An 18,915-nucleotide genomic window follows, 5' to 3' on the forward strand; every position below is an offset into this window, starting at 1 on the left:
CCCTTTACGTCTGTGTGTTGTTCCAAAAAACAGTGCTATTGAACACCCTTTACGTCTGTGTGTTGTTCCAAAAAACAGTGCTATTGAACACCCTTTACATCTGTGTGTTGTTCCATAAATCAGTGCTATTGAACACCCTTTACGTCTGTGTGTTGTTTCATAAATCAGTGCTATTGAACACCCTTTACGTCTGTGTGTTGTTCCATAAATCAGTGCTATTGAACACCCTTTACGTCTGTGTGTTGTTCCATAAATCAGTGCTATTGAACACCCTTTACGTCTGTGTGTTGTTTCATAAATCAGTGCTATTGAACACCCTTTACGTCTGTGTGTTGTTTCATTAATCAGTGCTATTGAACACCCTTTACGTCTGTGCGTTGTTCCATAAATCAGTGCAATTGAACACCCTTTACGTCTGTGTTGTTCCATAAATCAGTGCTATTGAACACCCTTTACGTCTGTGTGTTGTTTCATAAATCAGTGCTATTGAACACCCTTTACGCCTGTGTGTTGTTCCAAAAAACAGTGCTATTGAACACCCTTTACGTCTGTGTGTTGTTTCATAAATCAGTGCTATATTGAACACCCTTTACATCTGTGTGTTGTTCCATACATCAGTGCTATTGAACACCCTTTACGTCTGTGTGTTGTTCCATAAATCAGTGTTATTGAACACACTTTACGTCTGTGTGTTGTTTCATAAATCAGTGCTATTGATCACCCTTTACGTCTGTGTTGTTTAATAAATCAGTGCTATTGAACAACCTTTACGTCTGTGTGTTGTTCCATAAATCAGTGCTATTGAACACCCTTTACGTCTGTGTGTTGTTTCATAAATCAGTGCTATTGAACACCCTTTACGTCTGTGTGTTGTTTCATAAATCAGTGCTATTGAACTGTGTTGTTTTCTTAATTTCCTGAAAAATGAACATTTTGGAGTTAAGAGGTTTCCAACCGACGGCAGAGATAAAATACCGTATATGAAATTAAATATAACAGATCAAATAAAAATAATATATCATGTCCTAATGGATGGACGTTGGTTATGATTATATACATATTATGTTTGGAGTCATTGTGACAGAATGTGTTTTTTAACCCATTCTGGGCGGGAACCCCTTTTGGTGTTACCATTATGCTATGCTTTAGCTTTTGGAAAATATCAGATATACAAGATCATAGCGCGCCACCGAGTGGCGCGCTACGAGCTTGTAGGTCTGCTATTTTTTTTATGAAAATGTGCCTCAAATTTGGAATATATTTTTTCAGAACAAAGTTTTTTAACTAAATTCTTTGCTTCTGGGGAGGTCCCTGGAACAACATGTTACAATTTACAATTTAGGCATTTAGCAGACGCTCTTAATCCAGAGCAACTTACATTAAGCAAGAACAAAAAAAGCATGGGAATACATCACATAAAAGCATTTATCATGAAACATGCGTAAGCTAAGAAAGTAACAGTGGAATATCTATATAATGAAACTATACATATATACTACTAAGCTATACTCTATGTTCAGATGAGGGGTCTCGGAGGCCAATTACAAATCATTTTTGGGGTCCTTGATATGAAATATTGAGTGATATAGGCCTAGAAACAGTTATTTCAGAAAAACTGTCAGGATTTAGAAGACATTTTTTCCAGGCCTAAATGGGTTAATGTCCATTATTTTCCCAGTTCGGATGGAATGGATCGATGAAGGGTTAACAACGGGACCTGTTGAGTAACACACAATGACACACATTCATTCAGCGCACTCACACACACACGCACCCCATAATGTCATTATCCAGAGAACGGGACACTCACGTGCTTTCATTTGTTGCCATGGAGACCGCACACACTTTAACACAACTCTGTCTAGTGTTCACGCACACACACACACACACAGGGTCTGACAGCGTGTCATGTCCCGTTCTCTGTCTGTCTGTCTGTGTCTGTGTCTCTCTCTCTCCCTTATAGGTAGTAACAGGTACTCACAGTGATGACAGCTTTGCTCAGACATAAGGACCCTCTGCATCCAAACTCTCTCCCATCCTCAGACAGTAGTACAGTAACAGGTACTCACAGTGATAACAGCTTTACTCAGACATAAGGACCCTCTGCATCCAAACTCTCTCCCATCCTCAGACAGTAGTATACGGTAGGTAGATATAGACAGTGTACAGTAGGTAGATATAGATAGGTAGGTAGTAATAGGTATTATAGGTAACAGGTACTCACAGTGATGACAGCTTTGCTCAGACATAAGGACCCTCTGCATCCAAACTCTCTCCCATCCTCAGACAGTAGTACAGTAGGTAGTACAGTAACAGGTACTCACAGTGATGACAGCTTTGCTCAGACATAAGGACCCTCTGCATCCAAACTCTCTCCCATCCTCAGACAGTAGTATACGGTAGGCAGATATAGACAGTGTACAGTAGGTAGATATAGATAGGTAGGTAGAAATAGGTATTATAGGTAACAGGTACTCACAGTGATGACAGCTTTGCTCAGACATAAGGACCCTCTGCATCCAAACTCTCTCCCGTCCTCAGACAGTAGTACAGTAGGTAGTACAGTAACAGGTACTCACAGTGATAACAGCTTTGCTCAGACATAAGGACCCTCTGCATCCAAACTCTCTCTCGTCCTCAGACAGTAGTACAGTAGGTAGTACAGTAACAGGTACTCACAGTGATAACAGCTTTGCTCAGACATAAGGACCCTCTGCATCCAAACTATCTCCCGTCCTCAGACAGTAGTACAGTAGGTAGTACAGTAACAGGTACTCACAGTGATAACAGCTTTGCTCAGACATAAGGACCCTCTGCATCCAAACTCTCTCCCATCCTCAGACAGTAGTACAGTGGGTAGTACAGTAACAGGTACTCACAGTGATAACAGCTTTGCTCAGACATAAGGACCCTCTGCATCCAAACTCTCTCTCATCCTCAGACAGTAGTACAGTAGGTAGTACAGTAACATGTACTCACAGTGATAACAGCTTTGCTCAGACATAAGGACCCTCTGCATCCAAACTCTCTCTCGTCCTCAGACTTGTAGTAACTCAGAGTGTTGTTCTTCAGCACCACCCAACGGTCCTGCCAGCCATGGATGTAATTGGTCCACTGAAAGACAAGAAAGAGAACGATCCGATTGGTCCACTGAAAGACAAGAGAACGATCCGATTGGTCCACTGAAAGACAAGAGAACGATCCGATTGGTCCACTGAAAGACAAAGAGAACGATCCGATTGGTCCACTAAAGAAACAAAACATGACCCTATTGCTCCACTGAAACATGTGTGAGCCACAGACCCATACGGGTCCATTTGGGTCCGTAGCTCGGCACTCTGTGCCACGAGCTACGAGCTTGTAGATCTGCTGTTTTTCAAAAGCTAAAGGCCGACAAAGACTGATGCAGATGCAATGACGTGACTTGGCCTGTTGTAGCCATAGAGTATATATGAATAGAGAAGACACCCGAGTTCTCCTCCCCATCCACTTGCATTAAGTTGCTCAAAAGCGCATGAGGCGATTTCACTCCTCCTTCCGTGTAGGAACAGAGTGCATTCTGGGATGGATTGGCCCCAAACACATGAACGTGCTGCCGTTGAACGCGCACGAACGCGAACGAGCGTGCGTCCGTCGTGAGCGTGTACAATGATAGTCAACGGACAGCGCGTTCATGTGTTTGGGGCCAGGCTGCAAAACCTTCATTCGGCCACTATGTCCATTTCGCCTCAGGGTTTCAGCTGGGTGCCGTCTCTATTCATATACACTCTAAGGTTGTAGCGCCACCGTGATGCCGATTTGAATAATGTCAAGTGATAGGCATGTAACGATTCACTCAACTCACGATACGATTCGTATCACGATATTAGGTTCACGATACGATACAAATTTCATTTTTTTTTCTCAGGTCAGAATGGGTTAAACTTTGCAATGCCACAGGCAGAAAGTCTATATCAGTTGTTTGCAATCCATTTTCATATTGTGTGTGTGTGTGTGTGTGTGTGTGTGTGTGTGTGTGTGTGTGTGTGTGTGTGTGTGTGTGTGTGTCGATTAAAGCAAAACACCTCCTCTATAATACAAAGCTCTGTATCACACACACACACACACACACACACACACACACACACACACACACACAGTTGAACTAATCACTAACCAGGTGATAACATTAGTCCAACTAGGAGAGATAAGAGAAGCATTTCAAACTGTTCGACTGTAGAATCAGGTCTGAATGGGTTAATTTATACAGCGCCTTTATCCAAGGAGCTTTACATAGATTGTGCATTATATATTCACCCATTCACACACCTTTACATAGATTGTGCATTGCATTCACCCATTCACACACCTTTACATAGATTGTGCATTACATTCACCCATTCACACACCTTTACATAGATTGTGCATTACATTCACCCATTCACACACCTTTACATAGATTGTGCATTACATTCACCCATTCACACACCTTTACATAGATTGTGCATTACATTCACCGATTCACACACCAATGGTGGAGGAAACCATGCAAGGCACCAAGTTCACATCAGGGAGCAAATTAGCAATCAGGGGTTCAGAGTCTTGCTCAAGGACATTTGGACACTAACTCTGGGGGAGCCCACAGCAGGGATCGAACCGGGAACCTTGCGGTTATACTATCCAGTCACTCTACCGCTGAGCCAACCCTGCCGAATGGGTTAATTTACAAGAAGTCTACACAATTGCATTAGAATGTAGAAGAATTTATATTTTGATCAACATGATTTGCCCGTTATCTCTCCTAATGGTACCAACATCAATACAGCCTGTTATCTCTCCTACTGGTACCAACATCAATACAGCCTGTTATCTCTCCTAATGGTACCAACATCAATACAGCCTGTTATCTCTCCTAATGGTACCAACATCAATACATCCTGTTATCTCTCCTAATGGTACCAACATCAATACAGCCCGTCATCTCTCCTAATGGTACCAACATCAATACAACCTGTCATCTCTCCTAATGGTACCAACATCAATACAACCTGTTATCTCTCCTAATGGTACCAACATCAATACAGCCTGTTATCTCTCCTAATGGTACCAACATCAATACAGCCTGTGATCTCTCCTAATGGTACCAACATCAATACAGCCTGTTATCTCTCCTAATGGTACCAACATCAATACAGCCTGTTATCTCTCCTAATGGTACCAACATCAATACAGCCTGTCATCTCTCCTAATGGTACCAACATCAATACAGCCTGTTATCTCTCCTAATGGTACCAACATCAATACAGCCTGTCATCTCTCCTAATGGTACCAACATCAATACAACCTGTCATCTCTCCTAATGGTAGCAACATCAATACAACCTGTTATCTCTCCTAATGGTACCAACATCAATACAGCCTGTTATCTCTCCTAATGGTACACTACAAACATCAATACAGCCTGTGATCTCTCCTAATGGTACCAACATCAATACAGCCTGTTATCTCTCCTAATGGTACCAACATCAATACAGCCTGTTATCTCTCCTAATGGTACCAGCATAAACACAGCCTGTTATCTCTCCTACTGGTACCAACATCAATACAGCCTGTTATCTCTCCTAATGGTACCAACATCAATACAACCTGTTATCTCTCCTAATGGTACCAACATCAATACAGCATGTTATCTCTCCTAATGGTACCAACATCAATACAGCCTGCTATCTATCCTAATGGTACAAACATCAATACAACCTGTTATCTCTCCTAATGGTACCAACATCAATACAGCCTGTTATCTCTCCTAATGGTACCAGCATCAATACAGCCTGTTATCTCTCCTAATGGTACCAACATCAATACAGCCTGTTATCTCTCCTAATGGTACCAACATCAATACAGCCTGTTATCTCTCCTAATGGTACCAACATCAATACAACCTGTTATCTCTCCTAATGGTACCAACATCAATACAGCCTGTTATCTCTCCTAATGGTACCAACATCATGTTATCTCTCCTAATGGTACCGACATCAATACAGCCTGTTATCTCTCCTAATGGTACCAACATCAATACAGCCTGTTATCTCTCCTAATGGTACCAACATCAATACAGCCTGTTATCTCTCCTAATGGTACCAACATCAATACAGCCTGTTATCTCTCCTAATGGTACCAACATCAATACAGCCTGTTATCTCTCCTAATGGTACCAACATCAATACAGCCTGTTGTCTCTCCTAATGGTACCAACATCAATACAGCCTGTTATCTCTCCTAATGGTACCAACATCAATACATCCTGTTATCTCTCCTAATGGTACCAACATCAATACAGCCTGTCATCTCTCCTAATGGTACCAACATCAATACAACCTGTCATCTCTCCTAATGGTACCAACATCAATACAGCCTGTTATCTCTCCTAATGGTACCAACATCAATACAACCTGTTATCTCCCCTAATGGTACCAGCATCAATACAGCCTGTTATCTCTCCTAATGGTACCAACATCAACACAGCCTGTTATCTCTCCTAATGGTACCAACATCAATACAGCCTGTTATCTCACCTAATGGTACCAACATCAATACAACCTGTTATCTCTCCTAATGGTACCAACATCAATACAGCCTGTTATCTCTCCTAATGGTACCAACATCAATACAGCCTGTTATCTCTCCTAATGGTACCAACATCAATACAGCCTGTTATCTCTCCTAATGGTACCAGCATCAATACAGCCTGTTATCTATCCTAATGGTACCAACATCAATACAGCCTGTTATCTCTCCTAATGGTACCAGCATCAATACAGCCTGTTATCTCTCCTAATGGTACCAACATCAATACAGCCCGTTATCTCTCCTAATGGTACCAACATCAATACAACCTGTTATCTCTCCTAATGGTACCAACATCAATACAGCCTGTTATCTCTCCTAATGGTACCAACATCATGTTATCTCTCCTAATGGTACCGACATCAATACAGCTAATAATAATTTGTACCTTACAGGGGGTCCACCATGGTCTCTCTATAATAAAGGGTGTATATTGAACGTTACAGGGGGTCCACCATGGTCTCTCTATAATAAAAGGTCTATATAAACAGATACAGGGTGTATATTGTACCTTACAGGGGGTCCACCATGGTCCCTCTCTAATAAAAGGTCTATATAAACAGATAAAGGTGCAATTTGTACCTTGCTGAGGACCCCTCCCATCTCCACAGGTGGTCCACCGTGGTCCGGCTCCACATCTTCCTCGGAGCCCGAAGACGAACTCTTCTCGGACATTTTAACGACCACTTTAAAAACGATCCGATTAATTAACTAAAAATCAATGTCTTATCAATCAATGAATTGATGACTCCACCTAATATAGTCTATAAGTCCAGGAGGAGTTCAGTTCATTTAACAACAACTACTTGAAACTAAAACACTGTATACATGGATTTAAATCTAGAACTCCGACAACTAAAGGGTTTAATTCTCTGTTGTTGTTGCTGCTGTTAAAGTGTGTGATGCTAACGATGCTAACAGCACTTAGCACACTGTCTGTGTGTGTGTGTGTGTGTGTGTGTGTGTGTGTGTGTGTGGGTGGGTGTGTACAATGCTAGGATGCTAAGCTATAACAGCCCAAAGTGTAAACTGTGTGAGTGTTTGTCTCTAAAGGCTGTTTTAAAATATCTGTTTCTACACACACTATAGATGTTACAGACCACCCGGACGAGCTGTACAGAGTGCTGTAGGTCTTGTAGATCTGCTGTTATTCCTCTCTGAGTGAAACAACGTCTTATTGTTGATGTTGTTGTTGTTGTTTTAATGTTTTTAGTTGAGCAGGCTGAGGGTGGCCAGGTCGGCTGGGAGAAATAAGCAAAACGAGCCGCTAAAGCACTAGTGGTTCTCAAACTTAATTATTGTTCATGTCAAGGACCCCCATTAGAAAAGATGTGCCAGTGACCCCCATTTGAAAATATATGCCAGGGACCCCCATTAGAAAAGATATGCCAGGGACCCCCATAAGAGAAGATTTTTTTATGGCTCTAGCAGTGATTCTCAACCTGTTTAATTTCAAGGACCCACAGTTTGACAGACCCCCATTTAATGGCATTTCTATCTCTGGGACCCCCAATTTATGTCAATGCTAATTTAACTCTGAGAGTGTACACATGGAACCAAATGGACCCTATAATGGTTCCATTTGTACGACTGAGAGTTTCAGAGGGTCCATTTGCAGGTGGGGACCCCCTGGAACTCCGTGAAGGACCCCTGGGGGTCCCCGGACCCCACTTTGGGAACCACTGCCCTAAAAGATAATGAAACTATTAGTTCTGATAACTTGAAGCTGACGATAAATTGTCATACAAATACTGGTGAATAATGATTGAATTGTGTTTGTGGCGTTGAACATAATTGATATTGGAAAACGTGAATAAACAATAATTATGTTTATGTTAGTATAGTCTAATCCAAAAATGCACAAGGCAGATATAAGTGAAATATATTATAAAGACATTAATACTGATATAGTCTATTCATTATATGTTTATACTTTACTTTACTACAAAAAATGGTAAAAAAAAAAAAAAAGAAATCAATAAAAAAAGACATAATAAAACCTGAGGTTGTAGATCTGCTATTTTCAACAAAAGGAAATCTTGGGGGGGTAAAGACAAATATATTGTGGAATATTTTGGCTGGGGGTGGTCCCTTAGAGGTTGGGGGTCCTCGGGGGTCCCGACGTGGAGATGTGTGAGAATCAATCAACACTGGTTTAAAACCAAAATTTACAACAAGCAACTTTAGAGGAAAAGGAGATGAATGTCGCTTATAATAATCAGACGTGGCAACACTGATTTAGTTCAGCAGTCTGAAGACACTCCCCCCACAGCACTATGGACACTTCCAGTCGGGCATTTCACAATAAAATAAAAACGATGAGTTGTGGCTTTGATACATTATTTTGGGGGTCCCCAAATCACCGTACAGAGACAACATTTACATTTTAATACCTTTAAAAGAAGACAAGATAATGTATAGTTGTAACGTCTTTGATTAATTGAAAATGGAGGACCCTGATCTAAACACATTCTTTCTTCCTTAGTTGCAAAGTCACATTTCATTCTGTCTGTTGTATTTACATTTTTGTGCCAAAGATTATATTAAGTGTTTATTGTTGTGATCATGTCTTTATATTCATTAAGAACACTAAAGTTGTGCTCTAGATTTTACTCTGAAGGCCAAAAGGCAAGGTGACTGTCACGTGACTCAGCCTATAGCGGTCATGCCAACATTAGTGACCTATAGAGTATTGTTACCATGTCACACACAACAAACCACCAACCCGCACAACAGCGACCCCTGGCGGCACAGTATTCTACAGGTAACCAAAGTGGGTGCAGCTTAAAGCTTAAATAATAATAATAAACTAAAGCTGCTTTAGTTCATTTGTTTATTATTATAATAATAATTTATTATTATTATTATTATTATTAGCCACTCCAAGGAACAAAGGAGCAATGTGTCGGTCTGTCTGTCTGTCTGTTTATATTCTTTGTATTGTTTAAGTTTGTTAATTATTTGTTTAGGTATTTAAAAAAATAAACTGTCTTAAGTCCTTAAATTGTCACCTCACTGCCATCTGGTGGCCAACATCATCATGACAACGATGACCGGTCTGGACTTATTATAGCATGAAAAGGCCTACAGCTACAGTCTTTCCATACTTCTACCCAAAATGTGTGAAATCACATTCTTATCGCGTTGTTTAATAAAAAAGCATTTTTATCCGAGCGCCCCGGCTACTCTTTTTAAACAGGGTTCGTTTGGGAAATCCACAGTTGCACACCGGGAGCGCACTAGTCTGTATTGGCAGGGCGGTCAACGTACCTATATCGAACACACCGAGTGCCACCCTCCTCCCGACCGATAGGGGCGCATAGTTGAAAGCCAAAATAACAGCTCAGATAAAAATGCTTTTTATTAAACAACGCGGGATGCAGCAATTCTAATCGCTGGTGCAGCAACTAACTAACACCCGTGGGACAAATTGTGAGTACTTTATATTTGAAATCCGAATACGTTTTTTATGTAAATGTAGCGAGCGCCAAAAACAGGGTGCAGTTAAGCCATGACTCTCGTATGAATATGAGAGTCATGAACCATGGCTAGCAGTTACTATACTGTAGCTGTGCATGCATGTTACTATACTGTAGCTGTGCATGCATGTTACTATACTGTAGCTGTGCATGCATGTTACTATACTGTAGCTGTGCATGCATGTCACTTACTATATGCATGTTATGTTGTGCATATACACCTTTATATTGCACCATGAGTCAAATTTGTGTATTCACTTAGGATCGCTGAATGGAGAAATCATCCCTCAAGGGCTTCTTCCAGAATTTCCCGGTTGAACTATAGTATGATCACACAACGTATTAGGGCTAATATAAGATCACATACAGGGGGGGCGGGGGGGGGGGGATCTGAGTTATAATAATTTTTTATTTATAATGCACTTGAAACAAATCTCCAAGTGATACAGGTAAAATATTTGTAGAAACATTAAAAAAGCTAAAAAAAAGTGGAACTAAATGGATAATTTCCATTTTGTTCCACTGTCTTGCACATTCACACCTGTGCTCCATTGTGCTTATTTATATACGTAACTAATTACTTACTATTAATGTAGTTTTAGTCACACTTTAGTCACCTGGAATGTGTTAGTGTTAGTTTAGTTTTAGTCGATTAAATGTCATGAGATTTTAGTCGACTAAATATAGTTGATTTAGTCGACTAAAATGTGTTTCGGCAGGCCTTGATGCCGTCGCAATGACAGATTTTACACTTGCTGAAAATACAAGCTCACAGCCTGACACGTGGGCTTGTAGATCTGCTATTTTCAGCAAGCAACCAAGTGTAAAATGACTTGTACTGGATCTCTTGTCCACTAGTCCCTTCCTAACATTTTAGTCCCGTTTTTATTTGTCTACAAAATTGTCAATATATTTAGTATTTAGTTTTAGTCATCATAGCTTAGTTTTCATTTTAGCTTCCATTTAGTTTATCAGTCTGAAAAACGGTAGTCGACGAACATTTTTCGTCTTAGTTTTTTAGTCGTACGAAATCAACAGTGGCCTGTACTCCCCTTGTCGTCTCCGGTCAGTCAGGATTTCGCTGAATGACATAAATATTCTGGATGAGCTCGCGGACTACGAGGACGATGACGTCAACGCGATGGCCGTGGATCTCCAGAAGGAACGCAAGGAGGGAAGGAAGGGCTCCTCCGCCTCCATTCACCCGATCGGGTTCAAAGACTGCTTAATGCTCAAGAAGGAAGACACTTAATAGAGAGCGAGCCTGGCGTCTAGTAAGTCTCGATACAGGCCTTCAACGTAAGTAAATCAAAATGTAATATGTACCAAAGACTTTGATCCATATTCCATACATAGATTATAGATTATGTAGATAATGTGGCTACACTTGTTGGTTGAATGTGCTATTCTCGTCTAACCTCCCGATCCCGGTCATGTAGACAGTGGTTGAAAAAGTACAAACATATTTTACTTAAGTAGAAGTACTGATTCTCTATTTGAAAATTACTTAAGTAAAAGTACAAAGTACCCATTAAGAAAGTTACTTAAGTAAAAGTATAAAAGTACCCCAAATTAAATGTACAAAAAGTACAAAAAGTACCCGGTGTAAAATGTACAAAGTACAAGCTTTTCAAAATGCCTACAAAGAAATTAAGTCAAAAAGTGGCTTTATTTCAACACTCGAAAACAACACTCGAAACTGACCATTATCAATGGCATTTAATGTTTGTGTTGGGATAAACACTAGAAACTGGCCATTCATTATCAATGGCATTTAATGTTTGTGTTGGGATAAAACTGACCATTCATTATCAATGGCATTTAATGTTTGTGTTGGGATAAAACTGACCATTCATTATCAATGGCATTTAATGTTTGTGTTAGGGCCGATTCATACTCCTATTTTAGAGCCGAATAAAAGTGGGTTCGGCGCTGTAGAGCCTACAATGTGACGTCATTTGAGGTTCGGGGGGGGGGGGGGGGGGGGGGGGGGTACCGTCCTAAAGTCGGCTCTTCGGTACTACTGAAATTTCTGACGAGCCAAAATCATTTCGGCACTACAGCGCCGAAACAGCGGTAAAATAGGAGTATGAATCGGCCCTTAGGATAAACACTAGAAACTGCCCATTCATTATCAATGGCATTTAATGTTTGTGTTAGGATAAACACTAGAAACCGACCATTCATTATCAATGGCATTTAATATTTGTGTTGGGATAAACACTAGAAACTGGCCATTCATCAATGGCATTTAATTGGCCATACTTATCAATGGCATTTAATGTTTGTGTTGGGATAAACACTAGAAACTGGCCATTCATTATCAATGGCATTTAATGTTTGTATTGGGATAAACACTAGAAACTGGCCATTCATTATCAATGGCATTTAATGTTTGTGTTAGGATAAACACTAGAAATTGGCCATTCATTATCAATGGCATTTAATGTTTGTGTTGGTATAAACACTAGAAACTGGCCATTCATTATCAATGGCATAATGTTTGTGTTAGGACAATGTTTGTGTTTACAAACATTACAAACAACTCAGGGTGCAAGCAAGCTCACACAAAAATATATTTCAGATGGGGGTCCACAGTCATTTAGGGGAGAATTAGCCCTTAATGAATTAAGCCCCACCCACTCCACTCTGCAGGGCAAACTGTCTCCCAAGCATGTAAATGATTTCTCCATAAAATTAATCGGTCATTTCAGTAGCAAGAGCTTCATGAAAATGTCTTCTAAATCTAGTCAAAAAAGCCTACAGTAGGCTATAGGCCTATGCACAAATGTGGATTAGATTATTGGGGGATAAAGTTGAAACCGTTATCAACTTTAACGGCCATCCCGTTCGACAGACGTTTACATGCAATGCGCGGTAAGACTAGGCCTACAGTGATTACTATTGCAATCACCTGGATGTGTGAGTCGGGTAACGTTCCTGACGTTAAGCTGTGTATGTGACGAAAACAGAACTGCAATAACCAGCAGATGTGCAGCGAGCGTCAGACACACACACACACACACACACACACACACACACACACACACACACACACAGCGCGGCTCGCTGTTATATATTCACCGCACCAGAGAGAGAGAGACAGTGCTTCTGTCCAACTTTTTCACCGCACCGCACCACCATGCTTCTGTGTGAATGTGAACGAATGAGTGAGGCGATGACCTTATAAACTTTATGCGGAAAATGTACTGTGTGAAATCAAGCGAGCCCCGCATATTTAGCATATTTTGTGCGGAAATGTGTAGCGAGTAACGAAAGTAAAAGTACAAATTCTCAAAAGGTGTACTTAAGTACAGTAACAAAGTAATTGTACTTCGTTATTTTCCACCACTGCATGTGGGCAACTATATTGCTATTGTTTGTTAATTGCCATTGCTGCAATGTCAAGGAGGAACAATATACCCAGCATTACAAAGTTGCAAGTACACAACTATCATGTACTGTCAATGTTCTTCCTACTCATGAAACCAGAATACACACATGACAATGACATGAAGACTTTTATTTTCAATACAGCAGCTGCATCACAACAGATGATGAATCCTAAATACCACCAGTTACTTTATACTGTATGTAGTCAAAGACTGACCAAAGATAATACATTATACAGACATAAAATATTGGACCAAATATTTGTGGCCACTATACACGTATTCCATAAAGAATACTGTCAACATACACTGCAGTGTAGCTTGAAAGTCAGGTAGACTTCATCCCGTCAAGATATGAAGCAGAGATGGTTGCTGTTGAAGGGTTCTGCAGGTGTCCCAAAATAGAATCTCAATCTAAGAATCTCCATGGTAGGCCTATTGCCATAGCCCAGTGGTTCTCAACCTTTTTACACCTAGTACCACCTCAGATTTCTTTTGTCACTCCAAGTACCACCACCGCCAAACGTGCCCGCACGCGCGGTTATTAGTGTTTATTGATGCTTTTTTGGCGGGTTCATGATGGATTTCGGGTACCTACCTATATATACACTGTTATCAAAATGATAATGACAATATGACCACCATTATAATGACAATATGACCACCATTATAACTTATGTTAAAAAATAATATATATATGCACAGTTCACACAGGAGGCAAATGTATTCCTAATAAGAATATTTATTAATTTTCACAGACGTCAGCCAAAATCATGCTGTAGGCCTACAAAACAGGCACTTTAACTGTTACGAGGAGCCATACAGGCTTGATACAAAGATTACATTTCATTTTTCACACATTCTCTCTCTCTCTCTCACACACACACACACACACACACACACACACACACACACACACACACACACACACACACACACACACACACACACAGTGAAAACAATAATTGTAGTACTGCAAACACACAGCAAGTGAAAACAATAACCAACCACACACACACACACACACACACACACACACACACACACACGCCTAGTGAGAAGTTGAACATTAACTATTAACTATTTTTTACAACAACCTGTTGCCATTTTTGAAGGCCATGCTAAATACAAACAATTTGAAAGGTAGCCAGCATATTAGTGACAATGTATAACGGAGAAAGTGCTGAAAAAGCAGGGTATTCACTGTTTGGGTCCAACAACAAGGGTCCAAAAATAACAGTCTTCTGAAAGCAGACACACACGCATTGGGTCCAACAACGACTGTCTTCTGAACGCGCACGCACGCGCGCGCACACACACACACACACACACACACACACACACACACACACACACGAGAACACATGAGACGGCTGTGCTTGTCTCTTCGCACACAGTGGTATGGGGTCTGTCTCTGTCCCACTCCAAGTGAATCCAAATTTAATGTAGCGCGGGTCATATTTCCTCGTGGGTTTGCTCTTTTTGCTGCAGCGGGGACCGGTTTCATTGCTGCCGCTTGCGGGGCTCGCGGGGCCCGGTACCTGAGGCTCCTGCTCGCCCTGGTTCACGTGCACCTCAAAATCCACATCTAGATCCACGCTGCTCAAATCCTCTTGTTCTCTCGCTGGGCCGCTGTGCTCGTGCTCGATACCTGAGTCTCCTGCTCGCCCTGGTCCACGTGTAGATCGCTGCTCAAATGCCCCTGTTCTCTTCTCTTCCTTAGCGTTCCCGTTTTTAGCCACGATTGCATCATTGTGACTGTTAGTTATATATATATGTGCTGTTTAATATCCCGCCAGGCGCCAGCTCCCCTTGTTTGTTTTGATCGTGGCTACTACCAGTACAGGCGCATTAAAAGTAACAGCCAGGAAATGCGCTGTTCCCAGACTTCCCACGCTGACAAAGTGTTCAACAAAACATTTTTTTAATTCAATTTGAGTGATATTATAGTAATGTTATTTCCATTCAAAGTAGTATTTCAATAGTTTTATTATGTTTTTATTATATATTATTTTTATTATTTACTCATTTTTTCATTTTTGGGAAGATTTTCCGCGTACCACCTGGGGGGGCTCAAGTACCACCGGTGGTACGCGTACCACAGGTTGAGAACCACTGCCATAGCCCATACATGAACAGGACAGAAAACAAACCATTTCTACTTTTGGTGTCAACCACATGCAGTTCAAAAGTGCAAAGATCGGTGGAAGTCCATCCGGGACTACTATCGAAGACTGAAGATTAAAGAAAAGTTGAAGCCAAGCGGGAGCACAGGGGGACGCAAAAGGAAGTGGCCTTACTGGGGGATCATGAAGTTCATGGATCCATACATAGAGCCCAGGGCTACAACGTCGAATTTCCACCGGCTGACTCCAACTTTGATTGATCGATTGAAATACTTATTAACAGTTTGCAGAATTTACAGTACATTTCAAGCACAAACTCAATACAAAGACTGTTAACTGTGAGTGGACGACCCAATTAAACATTACACTTGTTTACAACAGGGTCCACATTGTTCAATTCATCAAAACATTTAGAGACATACAAATAGACATTTCTATGTAGCTAAAGAACAGAACAGGAATTCATCATATAGGAAGCAAAAAGGGAAAAGGGGGGGGGGGGGGTAGGGGGATTCAGATTTTACAGAGGCCAGTTTCGAATTGCAGCCATCCGTAGGTGCCCTTTGAGAGCGGTTTTGAAGGAGTCAAGGGATTCACATGTCTTAATGACTGTTGGTAGGGCGTTCCACATTTTGGTGGCATAGGAGCGAAAATAATTTAGTCCCTTGTTTGTGACGAATCTGGGTTGTACATGGTTTGTTGCACTCCCTCTGGTGTTGTGGGTGTGGACTTCGTTTACATTAAGGAAGTATTTGCAGGTCAGCATGTGCTTACTGAAAGATAGATTGAATGACATTGTCATTGGCATTGTGGGGAACATTCAGTTGTCATTGCTGTACCTAATAATTGTTTGAACTTTTATAGAGAGCAGCCAGGAGGCTAGCGACTTCAGCCCTGCTGGAAGTGGTAAGAGATACATTTCAGTCATGACAGTTTACAAATAGAGCAATCATAATTAAAGCTGTACACAATAAATTATCTTACTTTATAGGGAGCAGCCAGCAGTCCTCCTTCCAGCCAAGCCAGGGTCTTTGTGCCCCGTTTGGCACTGCTGCTGAAAGTGGTAAGAGATACATATCAGTCAGACTGTTTATAAATACAACAGAAAACTCTAAAGATGTACACTAACACAATGTTTAAACTTTGCTTCATAGACCGCACACAGCAGGACAGAGGAGAGCACACAGGAGGACGTGGGACACAGGAGGCCAGGACTGTTTGCCCGAAATATTGTAAGATATCCTGATGACTCACTCAAGCCAAATTACTCTTTGGTAGAGGTTTGTGTTTTGTAGTAATGTAGTCATGATGCAACTCCAAGTCTTTTTTAGATCAGTTGTGCTGTTGCTAGATAATCCAGAATAGTCTCCCCTTTTACACAGCACAAAGAAAGAGGGGAAGGTAAACTACACAACCAAAACCTCTACTTAAGTCTAGTTGTGCTTTAAAGTTTACAAATTTAACAATTTAACCCAATGTGAGACATGTCTGAATATTACCCAATAGTAATAGGCCTACTGATGCATAATCCTGCATTGCCGGTGGCACCCGGGGGGAGGATAATTGCCCCACGCCCTTCCCCAACAACTACCACTTTACCACCCACTTCCACAAGTGGTAAGATATTCAGATTTGACATGGAAGTTCTGAAATACAATACAAATCCAGTACAGCTCAATATAACACACAATTCAATCTTACTTTACAGTCCTTCCTTGTTCAGCAGTGCTGGGAGCGTCAGCTTGGTCAACAACAGAAGCTGCTTCGATGTCAGGACAATCCACTTCTGCAAGTGGTACGATATTCAGATTTGACATGAAAGTTCTGAAATACAATCCAGTACAGCTCAATATAACACATAATTCAATCTTACTTCATAGTCCACCGCCAGGCCGACTCCAACATGGGGGTAATGGTGCAGGGACCCCGAGGTCCGCCACCACCACCTGCTCCTCCTGTGTCAGGACCAGGGGGGCAGTCAGACAGATATTTATCCAGGGGGGCAGTCAGACAGATATTTAACCAGGGGGGCAGTCAGACAGATATTTGTGACCGAATTTGATCGAGAGACTGCCATTGGATTTTTTTCATTTTTGTTTTTATCATGTCATATTAAAGCAGGGAAGCATAGCTTTAAATTGACATATTGCTTGTGCAGTTTGACCCACTAGTTTTCGAGATATGGCTTATAGAGTAATGTCTTGCAGAGCTACAGCAATCTGAGAATTTGGTCTTCAAAGATGCAGTTCCGTGGTCAGTGGCATTTGGGGGCGCTGTTTCCTCTTCATTGCTAAAATGCGGTACTCTACCCCCCCCCCCCACCCCCACCCCCAGGTGGGGCTATTTTAATTCTGGGTAAGGAAATTAGCCTTTATAAAAGTGTCAAATTAAAAAAGTAGTAGGCCTATACTATAAATTACCCAATTGATTCACTTAAGTTAAGTACTACTACCCTATTCATACTAATGCATATAAGGTTGAAGTGGTTAATGCATGTTTTATAATAATTATCAAAATCTATAAAGTAACTATAGTAACAGGAAAATGTCAATGTTTTTAGCACCTATTATGCTATTGGGGTAGATTCAAATAGTAGACAAAGATGAATACATAATGCAGTTACCACATAGTTTTAATTAAACGTCCCTTTGTTCTCAATAGAGGGGAACAAAAACAAAGATATACACAGCGTATTTGTAGCTTTGAATCTTTGTAGGTGAAGTTGAAACCAGTTCATCTTATTTGTAGCTCTGTAGATTTGTGTCTTTTGCAACAGCTACAAATCGTTTTGTTTATTTGCTGGGATTTGAAAATCCTCGCAGGGGACTGAGAATATCACCAGAGGGCTGCGGAAGCACTGTATGCACTGGACCAGGGCTACTGGACTGTTAGCCGTTAGCTCCTGCCTCTAGCCGAATAGTAGGCTACTAAGCCCGTTTTCAGCTAAATGCGGAAATGTCCAGGCTAAATAACTTATCGACGGGAGTTGTGCTAATATTTATTTACTTGTCATTGTCATGTTCACTCCAAATAAACAAGTATTATGCACTTATGATGCGGAGAGCCATCTTATAAAATATTTGGGTTGCGATATTGAGGGGGCAGAAAACAGCCCGGTTCATGTACTTGCAAGTTGGGACAAAGAAATGCGGAAGTGTTTCAAGATTTCCCCTTATACCAACGAAGAAGAAATGCAATGTTTTTTATTAATTAAACTGATATAACAACATAACGTGGCTAATAATTGTTTATTTGGAATGTACTTTGGCTGGTATTTAAGGAAAATATAACGCGACTCACTTGTATAAGTAAT

The 18,915-nt window shown here is 40.9% G+C and overlaps 1 protein-coding gene across 1 annotated transcript in view; it reads right to left on the minus strand.

Moving 5' to 3' along the window:
* LOC310867409 (ceramide transfer protein-like) overlaps positions 1-7,632 on the minus strand; it is a 47,982-nt gene extending 40,350 nt beyond the window's left edge. Inside the window, 2 exon segments of the mRNA XM_083777489.1 lie at positions 2,980-3,114; positions 7,188-7,632. Coding sequence (XP_083633615.1) covers positions 2,980-3,114; positions 7,188-7,280 — 228 coding nt within the window. The 5' untranslated portion in view covers positions 7,281-7,632.
* Between the last annotated feature and the right edge of the window lie 11,283 nt (positions 7,633-18,915).

Source organism: Protomyctophum parallelum, assembly GCF_964188405.1.
Source record: "Protomyctophum parallelum genome assembly, chromosome: 11".
NCBI lineage: Eukaryota > Metazoa > Chordata > Actinopteri > Myctophiformes > Myctophidae > Protomyctophum > Protomyctophum parallelum.